The sequence below is a fragment of the Protopterus annectens genome, chromosome 4.part1 (assembly GCF_019279795.1).
Source record: "Protopterus annectens isolate FY-2018-M chromosome 4.part1, PAN1.0, whole genome shotgun sequence".
Taxonomy (NCBI): Eukaryota; Metazoa; Chordata; order Ceratodontiformes; family Protopteridae; genus Protopterus; species Protopterus annectens.
In genome coordinates, this window is record NC_056734.1 from 753,907,999 (window position 1) to 753,921,056 (window position 13,058).

The following is a 13,058-nucleotide window of genomic DNA, read 5'->3' on the forward strand; positions in this document are numbered from 1 at the left end:
TATTAACTCACAATACAACAAAGGACCATACTGCTTGATCAATTCATAATCAAATAATCAATGCAATAAAAAAAGCAGTCATTGGGTTTGGGCAAATTCAATTTAATGGAGCACAGAAAGTTGGAAACCCTCCTTTTGCAACTTTCAATGGGCAGAGCATAGAGCATTTTACAGAATCAAATTATTTACAGAATCAAATTATGTAAACCATTTCATACAAAAGATGAAGTATAAATATACAAATTCAATATGAATGAAGTAATTCTTCAGTAAAAACTATTTTATACTCTTAGTAGTACTTTAGATCTCTAACTTTTTAAACCAAATTTAATAAAACATTATAACTATATATGTTATTATGTTTTTAATATTTTGTAAACTGCTTACAATATCTCAGCAACCACTACACAACACACATACTGACAGCATTTTTATAAATGGCTAGCATTCATATTTCCGTAAGGAGTTATGTTTGTTGTTGTTACTTGGTTGTTGAAAAATTTAAAAAAAATAAAAATAATATCTAAAAAATAAAATAATAAAAGTGTTAACAATTTGCCTGCCTGCACTGCAGTAATACAGATAATGCAGTTGAGCTAATGAGTGTAAGGTTGAAGAAGATGAAATAAGATGAAATATTGAAGTATTGTAGCATGTAATTATTATTGCAAATATGAATCAAACCTGACATCTCGGAGCTCAGTTGCAGTAGTAGTTAATTTACAGATGCACCTAAAGCAGTCACCGATGTAATGAGGAAAAAAAAAAAAAAAGCAAACAATGCAAAGTGTCAAGGTTAATTTTTCTTTTAGAAAGTTAAAGAAATATTACTTCTCCTGACAGCAAATCCGGTCAAGATATCGGGACCTTCAGGGAGGGTCGAAATGGATCTTGAGGTTTCTTACTGCAGTATGGAGAAAGACAGGCAAAGCCCAGGTGACTGGAAAATTAGCATTTTAGTGTCAATGTAAGAGGATACAGGGGATATTCAAAATTAAGAAAGAACAGGGATATACTCCTGTCACACTGCATTAAAGTGCTGGACAGGCCAACTGATAAATGACCATGCAGAGATGTAGAAAGTAAATGGGAGATGAGACATTCAGATTCAAAATCAGGACGCAGTACAATTCGCACAATGTCTGCAGTGAAACAGATGGTGAAAAGGAAGTGTCCAACTGGACTTATGATAAAGGTCCCAAGAAAGCAGATTAGCCGAGTCCTACAATAGCGTTACATCCAAGAAACTTTAGAGCTCATCAGTGGTCTGAGTAACCCAAGAGGTAGATGGGACAGCTCCAAAGGCTTCCAGAAATACAGATTCCTCTGCAGAAAGATCTTGGGAAGTCAAGCCACCCTTTCAAGAATGTCTCCAAATGAGACATCAGCAGGTGGCGATTTTGGGGATCCCTCTCCATCAAAATCAGTATCCTCAGGGACCGACTCTTTAGGAGAGTACAAGTGCCTTCTCTTCCTAGGGACTTCCTCAGTGGGGTAGTCTGGTGGAGTATCAGAAGAGATTAGGATACCCTGCTGGGTAGTCTGGAAGCTTTGAGCTGGCTGTCCCTGTGGGATAGAATATTGAAGCTCACAGTGGAAAGTCATCTGAGAAGTAGAGGGTAGATCTGAGGGGATAGGACCCATCTGTTCTGCTGCAGCAAAGAACACACTCTTCACAACCTCAAAGACAGATCGCTCCAGAGAGAAGGAAGACAATGGAGCAGAGAAAGCAAGTTTCTGGCCTATCACCTCCCTCCACTCCAAGAACAACCCACCTAAGCCAAAGTGATTACTCTGAAAACCTCCGAGTCAACTCCAACCTCTTGGATCCGACAGGGATGCTTCAGCTCTGATAGTTACCCAGCTAAGAGGATGTCGGAGCTGGTGCACTCACAGCAGTATTCAGATCCAAAGAAAAGTGCTTTCTTTGGATCCAAACTACATGGACCTGGTACACTCAAATCCGAGGACTCGGACACAACAGCTTGGATTAGAGAAGGAACTGCAATGAGTGAAGCAGTAAATGACTGGACTTCCTGACCCGAAGGGGTAGGAGCCGTTAGAACTCCCATCTAAATCTGCAATGTGAAGAATTTCCTCACCATCCTCTCCACATCTGCTTCCGTGAGACTTCTGGAGGAATGAGAGGATACTAGGGATGGAGATTTTGAGCACCTCTTTAAAAAGCGAAAAAGTCTCTGGATGGAACTGGAGCCAGATGAGGAGAACAAGTTGTCCTCAGTAAGGGTTTCGGATCCGAGGGTGTAGGATCCAGTACAGGCATGACAGGATTTCTCTTTTTAGGTTCTGAGGAGGAAAAGGCTGAAGACTCAGAAGGTTTACACCTTTTTGTAGGGTCTCTAGTTTAGTGTTTGGGGGATTGAGCCCCAGTAATGGCTTCAGAGAAGGAAGCTGGCAGCAAGCTTTTCAAAATCAATTTTTCATGTCAGCCAGTGCTCTGAGGTTAAATCCACGAAAGATGCTACATCATGTGTAAGTGAGGCCCTCGCTTGCAGCTACTATATTTATTTTTATCCTGCCCTACTCACACCTATAGTTACTCTCCTCAGACAGTACCCTCCCCCTCTACTATCCCGGACAAATTCTGACAACCATGGACGGACAATTTCTCGTGGTTTCTCCTGCTAGTCTGGTTGAGATGGGCATCCTGAGACAGTGTAGCACCTGCCTTATGTACACGGACAATCCTCTATTACTACCACCTAGGAACACAATATGCGAGAGATGCAATTACATTAAGAACGTAGAATCCTTGTAGTTTCAGTTGCAAGGTAACACATCTGGCACTGAAGGTTGTCTGCACAAACACTACAACTCTAACACCACGCACACCTGCGCAACACAGTCCTACATATGTGGAGTTCTCAACAAAAACATACCTAAACGAAAGAGACTTCCAAAGCAAACATGCACATCACAACCCACAGTACCAAGCATCACACATAGTAAACACACCTGTGTCTCACAGCCTCTAAGGCCCAGCCACAAACCAAACATACTAGTTATAGGAGACTATTGTGAGGCACACAGATGTGCCCCTCACCAGGCTAGACAAGGAGAAAGTCACAGTAAGTTGCCTGTCAGGTGCTACAATCTGCCACATCACACATGCACTCAACCCTCTTAACAGCAGGTACTGTTACGGCTCTGTCATAGTCCATATTGGTGTGAATGACTGGAGATGCATCTCTCTGGACTATATGAAGAGAAACATGATTGAGCTCGCTGAATGTGTGTCCACGCAGGTATGCCCCTAGCCTTAAGCAGCATCCTATCTGCACCCAGAATGATGCCTCAGTACAAACAGAAAATGATTGACAGCATAGTTTCTGGTGTCATTCCAAGGGGATCCAGTACCCGACAGCCTGGCAGGACATTATTAACAGGCCACGATGCATTGCCAGAGATGGCCTTCATCCGTCTCTCCTAGGCTTCAGGCAAAGGCACTTCTCTCCCCCATAGTGCCTTTTTTAGGCAAAGTCATGAGCACAAAATTACCAACATGAAAAATTCTTCTAAAAGAAATGTAAAGGTCATGCTGCTAAATGTTAGAAGTCTTAGCATGAAAATGCACTCATTGCAAGGATTCCTTGGCCTGGATGATGCTGACATTTGTGCAGTCACTGAAACCTGGTTCAAAGCTGAGGAGAGCACCCCAGCCTTAGCAGGTTACTTATCCTACCATACTTTCAGACCCCAAATGGAGGGCTACAAAGCCAAAGGAGGTGGCATTTCAACATTTATCTAAGACATACACACCTCCAGGCTGGTCAAATAGTATAGAGACCCTCCAAGTGCAGTTAACTGTTGACAAAACACCTATTCAAATCATACCTAGCTAAAGAGCCCCAACCATGGACTCAAGACGCCACTCCACCAATCTGGACTTACTTGAATCCATCAAGATTCAATCCTCTACCCTGATCCTGGGTGACAAACTACCCAGCCACAGAGTGGAAGAACTATTCTAGCCCAAGCATGAACGCCCAGAGATTCCTTGACTTTGACAATGCCAATGCATTGGATCAGCTGGTCAACACCCCTACGAGGGGTGAAAATATCCCGCACCTGGTACTAACCAACATGAGTAGCCACTGTAGCACCCATCCTCCTTGGTAAGATTTGACCATAAAGCAATCATCTTTAAAGTCACTATCTCCCCTGACCCCCCCTCCTTGTTAGAGTCAAAAAAAAAAAAAACTTTTCCAAAGCTGACTACAATCTCCTGAGAGCAGGTATAAGCAACTTCTCAGCCATCGTCCCTATTGTAGGAACTAGCAATAATGTCCAAGCCTACACCAAAAAACTACACGAGCACCTACATAACTGTATGGACTTGGCAATACCTGACAGGACCAAATACTCTTCCTCAAGGAAGAGTAAACCTGTCTGGTGGACAGCAGCAATAAACGAAAACTAAAATAAAAGGAAAAAATTGCTGTCCAGGACCAAGAAGGAGCAGGTGCTAATTTGGAAGCAATCTCTCCTTTGTCTGAACAAGCAAACAAGGTCACTGGTGAAATCCTTCAACGCTAACTTTGAGTCCAAATTGGTCACATCCACCAAGGGCAATCACAAATCCTTCTTCACATACATCCACAGTCTGAAAGGTAACACCCAACTCTGCTCTGAACTGGTGGCCAATAACACTGCATACACAAACACCGTAGATATAGTCAATCTACTGGCAGACAGGTTCAGTGAAAACATCGCCCCCTGTCCCCCCAGGAGTAAACCAGGACATCCCCAGCACCTGTCCCCCCTCCCCTCAATCACCAGGGAGCAGGTGTTTAATGACCTCTCAAAGGCAAAAAATACAGTCTCCATGGGGTCCAACATCCTTGGCTGTATCCTACATGAACTCACGCATGAGCTGTCAGCTCCACTAGGCACCCTATTCAACCAAAGCCTGAGCATCAGCTTCATCCCAGCCGAATGGAAGACAGCCACTGTGATCCCTCTACACAAAGGTGGAGTGCCCACTGATATGGCAATTATACACCCATCAGCCTAACTAGCCTGATCTGCAAGGCCATGGAACACATTATCATGGACCTTGTAAACAAGGAACCTCCAAATGCTTGACCCCACACAGTTTGGTCTTGTCAAAGGGAGATTGCGCCTGTTAAACCTGGTCGACTTCTTTGAAACAGTCATTAAAGCCATAGACTAGAGGAAGACTATACAGTCCACCTACTTTGGCCTAGCCAAAGCCTTTGAAGCTATTCCCCACTCAGGCATAATAGATAAACTCTCCTAGCTAGGCAGTAACTCTTAGCTACCAGATGGGCAGCTAACTGGCTCACTGATGGAACCCACTTAGTCAAAATAGGGGAAGCCGCCTCTAGTAGTAGACTCATAATGAGCAGTGTACCCCAAGGATTGGTCTTGGAGCCTCTACTGTTTGGAATATACTTTTCTAAGGTGCACGTCAAAACCAGTGGTCGGTGGCTGACCAAGTTTGCAGATGACCGCAACAGGAGTGCTGTCAAACTCCCCTAGTGATGTGAGCATTCTCCAAGAGGGCCTTACCCAAAGAAATGACTGGTGCCAAAAGTGAATGCCAAGAAATGCATCATTATTCCCTTCGGGGAAAATGGAGTCCCCACTACTTTTCTCATTAATAACAAAGTACTAAGTATGCAATAAGTTGTGAGGGACTCTGGCACCCAGGTTGATAGCAACCTGACTTTTGACCAGCATGTTGCCTCTGTTGTACGGAAGGCTTTCTACATGCTCCACCTCATAAGTAAGGGTATTTCATCCAGGAACAAGGACGTTATAACATCACTGTACTCCTCCCTTAGAAGACCCATTATCGAGTACAATGTCCCCTTCAGCATGTACCTTGCCAAGCATATGCAGCAACTGGAGAGACTACAGAGGTTCCTGACCAGGAAAATCCAGATCTCAAACATCTGTCCTATACCGATAGGTTAAAAGCCATATCCCTCTACTCAGTCTCATACAGACTGCTAAGAGGTGACCTGTGTCTGACATAGATACCCAGCCTTAGATGGAATTACTGCATATCCGTAAGTCAAACTCCACTCGCACAACCCACATGCAAGGCCTCAACCTGGTCTGTGACATTAATAGAACTTGTCAGCGGGATAGATTTTGGTCCCAAAGGCTCCCCATCTATGGAATATACTCCCTTCTCCATGTCGAGCATAGTACCTCTCTAGCCCTCTTTAAGAGGAACCTGGACGACTGGATGGGAAACAAAAAATACACCCCTGCGATCCCACCAGAGTCCCTGCTGGAAAGGCGAAACAGATACGGACTTTGAGGGAACATGGGCAAAAATCTTGGCTAGGCTTATAAGGGCCTCCGAGCAAATAGCCTAGTGTCATCCTATAATGTTTAATATTTTAGTATGAGAGACAATTCAGTATAGTTTAAAGAAGAAGAGATGCATGTATGCAAGTTAAAGCTACACTACAGGATAGTTTAGCACTACAGATAATAGAATATGTAAAATAAAGCGTATAAAATATTATGGCAGTTGTTAGAATTTTTTTTTACCAGTCTGGAAATGATTAAATTGTCAATAGAATGGCTGAATGACAGGTTATATACGGTCTGATATTATGACTGCTTGCAAATGGATAACTGCTTGAAAAGGGATAAATACATGAGACTTTTTTAAAAATATTGTCGACCTCCATGAAGACAAATTCCAGCATTCTGCTTACTGCTGCCAAAGCTCTTTCACTATGTTCCTGGTGGATGGTCCAGGTAACCTGCCTGTATAAGCTTCCTGCTCTGTAGCTATAGGTTTCACTCCTCCTCTCCCCAAAGCTGATACTTAACACCAGGGTGTTATGTCTCAAATGCAGCACTTCGCAATTATTTACAATGTCTCATCAGTGAAGAGATTGATCCTGCTCTATAACCACCCACTTAGATCACATATAATAAAAAGTACTAAACCCAGGGTAGACCTATTTGATGGTCCATTAGTCACATTCCTAAGTCCTGATGCCACCCTCTCACCCAAGCCATAATACACAGGAAAGTCTTCACAGCCTTGGCTCTAACCCAACTGCTTTAGTTTTCCTACTGGCATCATCTACTGGTATTCCTATCAAGGCTGACTGCAACCCAGTTATAAAACTAAATGTCTGACTAACAATTCCTAGCCATGAACCCATAACAGATTTTGTCCTGCAGATTGTTCTCAGAAATGTTAACAGTTTTCTCTTCAGGATTCTCTCTGTGACGCTGTGACTTGCTCCTACAACTGATACAATGACAGGTCTGCAGCTAGTAAAATCCTCCAAAGCAAACTTTGAGTGCAAATTGACCACATCTACTAGAGACCATCATTAGGCCTTCTTCACATATGTCCACAGTCTCAAAGGAAGCACCCAAATCTCCTAAGAACTGGTCAAGGCCACCACATACACAAATGCCATTGCTATAGCAAACTTGCTGGCTGACAGATTCAGCAAAAACTTCATCCCTATGTTCCCCAACCCCATCAGTAAATCAGGACATCCCCAGAACCTGCCCACTTCCCCTTATATCTAGGGAACAGGTCATCACGCTCTCTCAAAAGCAAAAATTACAGCCTCCATGGAACCCGATAACATCCCAGGCTACATCCCAGGCTGCATCCTACATGAACTCAGGCAGGAACTTGCAGCACCATTAGCCGCCCTGTTCAACCAAAGCCCGAGTACCGGCTTTGATCCAGGTGAGTGAAGGACAGCCACCATCATCCCTTTGCACAAAGGTGGAGTTGTCCACCGATCTAGGGAAGTATAGACCCATCAGCTTGATCTGCAAGGCCATGGAATGGATTATCATGGACCTCATTAACAAGGATATTGGCAACCTCTAAACACTCGCTCACACACAGTTTGGCTTCGTCAAGGGGAGGATGTGTCTGTTGAATTTGGTCGACTTCTTTGAGGCAGTCATCAAAGCCATAGACAATGGGGAAACAGTGCACACCGCCTACCCTGACGTGGCCAAAGCCTTCAACACTGTTCCCCACTCAGGCATAACAGATACTCTCTCTCAACTAGGCATCCACCCATATGCCATCAGATGGGGAGTAAACTGGCTCACTGATAGAAACCACCTAGTCAAAACAGGGAAAGCCACCTCAAGCAGTAGACCTGTAACGAGCGGCATACTCCAGGGATTGGTCTTGGGGTGTCTGTTATTTGGGGTGTATACTTTACTGAGGTGCAGGCCAAAACCAGTGGTCTATGGCTCACCAAGTTTGCAGATGACTGCAAGCTGGGCACTGTCATCAAGTCCCGTAGTGATGTGGGCATCCTCCAAGAGGGTTTCACCCAAACAAATGACTGGTGCCAGAAATATTGCCTCAAGCTGAATACCAAAAAATGCATCATTATCCCCTTTGGGGGGAAAGTGATGTCCTCACAAATTATCACATTAATGACATCCTAAACATGCTATCAGTAATGAGGGATTTGGGCACCCAGGTTGCTAGCAACCTGACTTTTGACCACTATGTTTCTTCTGTTGTACGGAAAGCTTTCTACATGGGCTCACCTCATAAATTACGGTATCTCATCCAGGAATAAGGACGTTAACACATCCCTGTATTCTTCCCTTATAACCCCCATTACGGAGTACAATGCCCCTTTCGTTATGTACCTCGCAAAGCATATGCAGCAGCTGGAGAGACCACAGAGGTTCCACACCAAGATAGCCCTGGGGCTCAGACATCTACTGTACACAGATAGGTTAAAAGCCCTATCCCTCTGCTCAGTTTCATACAGACTCCTCAGAGGTGACCTCTGTCTGGCATACAAAGCAATCTCAAACCCCATCTTGATGGGACTGCTGCATATTCACAAGTCAAGCTTCACTCCAGTAACCCACATGCACAACCTGAACCTGGGCTGTGACATCAATAGGACATGTTGGCGGGACAGACTGTGTCCAAGAGACTCCCCCCATCTGTGGAACAGACTCCCTTTCCACGTCAAGTAGAATATCTTATTATCCCTTTTTAAGCGCAACCTGTATAACTGGATGGGAAACAGAAAATACACCCTTGGGATTCTACCTGTGGCCCTTGTCTCTGTCTGTCTCTGTCTGTCTGTGTAAATTAAGTAAAAACGTATGGAAGTTAACTGAAAATGGATGACGTGAATTTGTTTTATCCTCTAGACCTTTACTTTTGGTACTGGCCTTGCACAGCTTAAGGAGTGCACTACAGAAGGGTAGCACACCAAACAACGGCAGTTTGTGTTTATAATATGTCTAACAACATTAATAAAAGTTTTACAAGCTTTAAGAAATTTACCATAATCAGTCATCAACATTCAGATGAAACATTAAACAGATGTCCTGTCTGCTGGAGTTGGTGGGAGCTTAGGTGGATGTGAAAGATCCCATGGCACTTATTGAAAAGAGTAAGGAAAGCCAAGCCCCCCAATACCTTAATCAAATTTCCCCTGGTAGAATAAATACCACTTTGGGTCTCTCCTGAAAAGAGGCTACTAGCCTTGTGGGACTAACACAGTCAAAGGATATATAAAACAAAACAACAATGTTTAACAAACCTGAACCAGTCGTTAATGCTGTAACAGGGTTAGTTGGAGAACCATCAGAATGTATGAAGCTATACTGAAGCTTTTTTGTAAAAAAAAAAAAAAATGAATCAGATATCTTGACTACCTGGTTATTACAATGACCAGATTATCATCATTATTTGCACTACACACTTAACACAGCCAACTACTCCGTTTATCTCTTGCCAAAAGGAGCACTGGCTACCTACACTTACTAAAGTTTGATTCCCAACCTCCGATTTTTGGTAGTTCAGCAGTTGTCTAATTCTAAGTGAGGTGCATACACATTAGTTGCCTTGACACTCACGTGGCATAGAGGGATAATGTTCTGACTACAGACCAGCCAACCCAGGTTATATTAGTGACTCAGATGACTGTCAATGCGGCAAGGAGGATGGCTGTGCCTATCCTGGGGGAAGAGGGCAGTTAAGTGGGCATCCCATGTGACAATCCCTGGATGTCACAATAGGTGAGTGTGTCGGGGGGGGTACAAAGATGGGGAAACTGGGGTAGCCATAGCTGGGCTGCCATGGAGGTGCAGCAATACACCGCATGTCTCTCCAGCCCCTTGGACACAACCAATGATGCCATGCTAGAAGGGGAGTAAAAGAGTAGGCCATTTAGATTAAATATTTCCCAGCTGAAAGGTGACAACTAAACCCTCAGGAATCAATTAAGATCTGCACCAACTGCAGTTTATCGGAGCAAGTCCAGGAGAAGCTGACAGACCTGGCAAGAGACATGGGGCACTGGGTAGGAAGGTTGCAGGGTGAAGCAGGTGAGCAAAAAGTGTTCCCCACTCAACCAAAAAAAAAAAATGCTATATGTTCTGAAAAGTTAATAAAATACTAAGAACCTATTCAAAATCACTGTTACAAGTCAGTCTGTAATACATCACTAAACTAAGCCTGTATATGGAAGGGTACAGAAGGGCAGAAGTATTCTGGATGGAATTCAAGACTGCATTTAAATGTGAATCTTGCAGCAGTACTTTTTTGCTAGCTCAGATGAAGAGTGTCTGGGGGAGGAAACTGGAAATTCCATATGGTCATTTAAGAACTCGTGGTGCAACCATAATAACAAAAAGCAACAACAAGGTGATGTCAGTTATTTTAGTATGGTCCCAGTAAATACTGAAGCTGTTCATAACTATTTAGCTGAATCTGAGAAATTTAGTAATTTAGCAAATGATTTAAACCTGCAATTACTCAACAGGAAGATGTACATGTGCAGAAATTATTAACTCCACCTTTAAAGAAAGCCAGATGTCCAAACAGAAGGAAATTAAATGTGCAACCTCACAAATAAATGTAATGAAAAAAATACTGTATATTGATTTTTCTGCATTAGGAAAGTTCCAGCATCACTAAGCAATTATTTTCTAATCTGTCATACCCAAAAATGGCCTTATGAAGGCCATCATGAGGGCATACATTTTAAATGTCAATTATCTACCGGATTTCATTTTATGGGGATAGAGAGCACTGTGTTGAAAAGCACATCTGATGCAGTAATAGCTTTCCATTTCTCCCCGATAAAAGTGACAACACTGTCTCTTCCCTACTTGGGATGTTTACTTGTGTTCCAGTGTTGAAGCATTTGCAGTGACTGCCAATTAAACAGTTGATAAATGCACAAGATCCTTGTTTTTGGTGTGATTAGCCCTTCACAGAATAAGACTGCCCAATCTGCAAGGCCTCCCACTAGGTGCAGGATTTGCAAAACCCAACAGTCTGGTATACAGTCTCTTTTACCCATTCCATCTTACATTCTGGAATCCTTTGGATGTCAAGCCTTTACTCCAGGATCTCTTTTGTGGGACCTGCTAGATTGGGGACTCTCCCACTCTGGATGGTTTCAAGTGTGGACTAAAAAACACACTTATTAAAATTAGCTTATGGGTGGCTCGCTCTAGTTCTCTATCACTCTATTAGTCATTAGTTTTACGCTTGGAATGTTGTCAGTTTTATAGCCACTTAGATTTTACCACTATCACAAATCTGTACTGCTATTTATTTTCACTTAAGTGTTAACATTGCTACTTCATAAACTTGTAAGTGCCTTGACTTCTGCATCTAAACGTGACATTAAAGTGGACATTGTAAAAATGACCACTGATGTTTTTGTTAGCATCCATTTCTTGCACAACATTTTAAGGACTCGAATGTTAGGCTTGAAGGAGTAACTTATTTAATGCTTCTGTTGAAGCTAAGAATTTCAGTTCCAGGCCACAGTTGCAAGACAAGATGTGAAGTTTCTCATCGATATATGCAAAAGGCTGGCTGCAGTCAGTCTGCATGTTCAAAACCCTTTACAGACCCCATACACAAAATCAGTGAACTAATTTCTGTTTTCTCAAAGTTTTCTCTGACGTCCAGTTACCCCCTCCCTTATTCATGAGGGATGCCTACATAATATCACAAGTGCTCAAACATACCCCAGAAGGAAGTAACATGAAACTTCAAAAAAGCTAAAATGGAAGTCAGTGAAACTGAACAAACCACTTTAATAAGAGCAGTAAATACCTAAACCGTTTTCCTCTCAAAGTAAGACTTTTAGGATTAAAACAAATAAAACAGCATTTTGCAATGAAAAAAAATCTCAACATCAGAAACAAAAAAATAAACAAATAAAATACAAGAACCCCAAAACCCATCTCTGTTGAAAACTTACGCTTCTTTTCCTCCTCATCTTCACTGTCAGACAGTATTGCTGCTTTTCTTTTCACTAAAAGCAAAAGGAGAAAAATAAACTAGGCATCATTACAAAATAAACATATTGAAACAATATCACCCTAATACACCTTGGTTTGCAGGGGTACTTAGCTATTCATTTGTGGCACTACTTTTGTGTAAAACCTCTCAATTTCAGAACAACTACAATTAATAAAATGCATTGGTGAGAACAGATTTAATCAGGAACCAAACATGCTTGGATCTGCCTGGCTTCAACTCAAACTACTCTTGCTAGCTAATTCTAGAGCATAACCAGTAGCTTCGACAATAAAATCATACTAAACTTTTCTTCCACTCTTGTATTACTCTATGTGAAGGACTGTGGTAGAGTCCTAAAAGAAATGAAAATGACATGGTCAAAAGTCATGAAAATTGCAGGTGTTTAAAGATCACATGCAAAAGTTACATTTACCACCCCCCCCCCCACCAAAAAAAAAAAACACACAAACTCCTCCGCTTATGCAGCAATTGCCTTGTCCTAGGTCCAGTCGTACATTTAACTTCTTTCAATGCACTTAGAGAAAAAAAAAAAAAAGTCAAATACCTTAGGTTTGTGCACATCCAAACACAAGGCAACCTGCCTCTTGGATGCCTTGATAGTGTGATTAGAAAGGTATTCTTCTCTTTAATAGGACAGTTTTTAAAACACATAAGAAGGAAAAACATATGTCAAACTCTAAGCTGAGCAGCAGGGATACACAGCAGAAAAATAAAATCAGAATGATCAGACTTTGGTGACTGA

At 42.4% G+C, this 13,058-nt stretch overlaps 1 protein-coding gene across 1 annotated transcript in view; it reads right to left on the reverse strand.

Annotated features, from left to right (window-relative positions):
* IWS1 (interacts with SUPT6H, CTD assembly factor 1) overlaps positions 1–13,058 on the reverse strand; it is an 801,761-nt gene that overhangs the window by 715,648 nt on the left and 73,055 nt on the right. Inside the window, exon 5 of the mRNA XM_044070501.1 lies at positions 12,255–12,308. Coding sequence (XP_043926436.1) covers positions 12,255–12,308 — 54 coding nt within the window. The remainder of the gene's footprint in view (positions 1–12,254; positions 12,309–13,058) is intronic.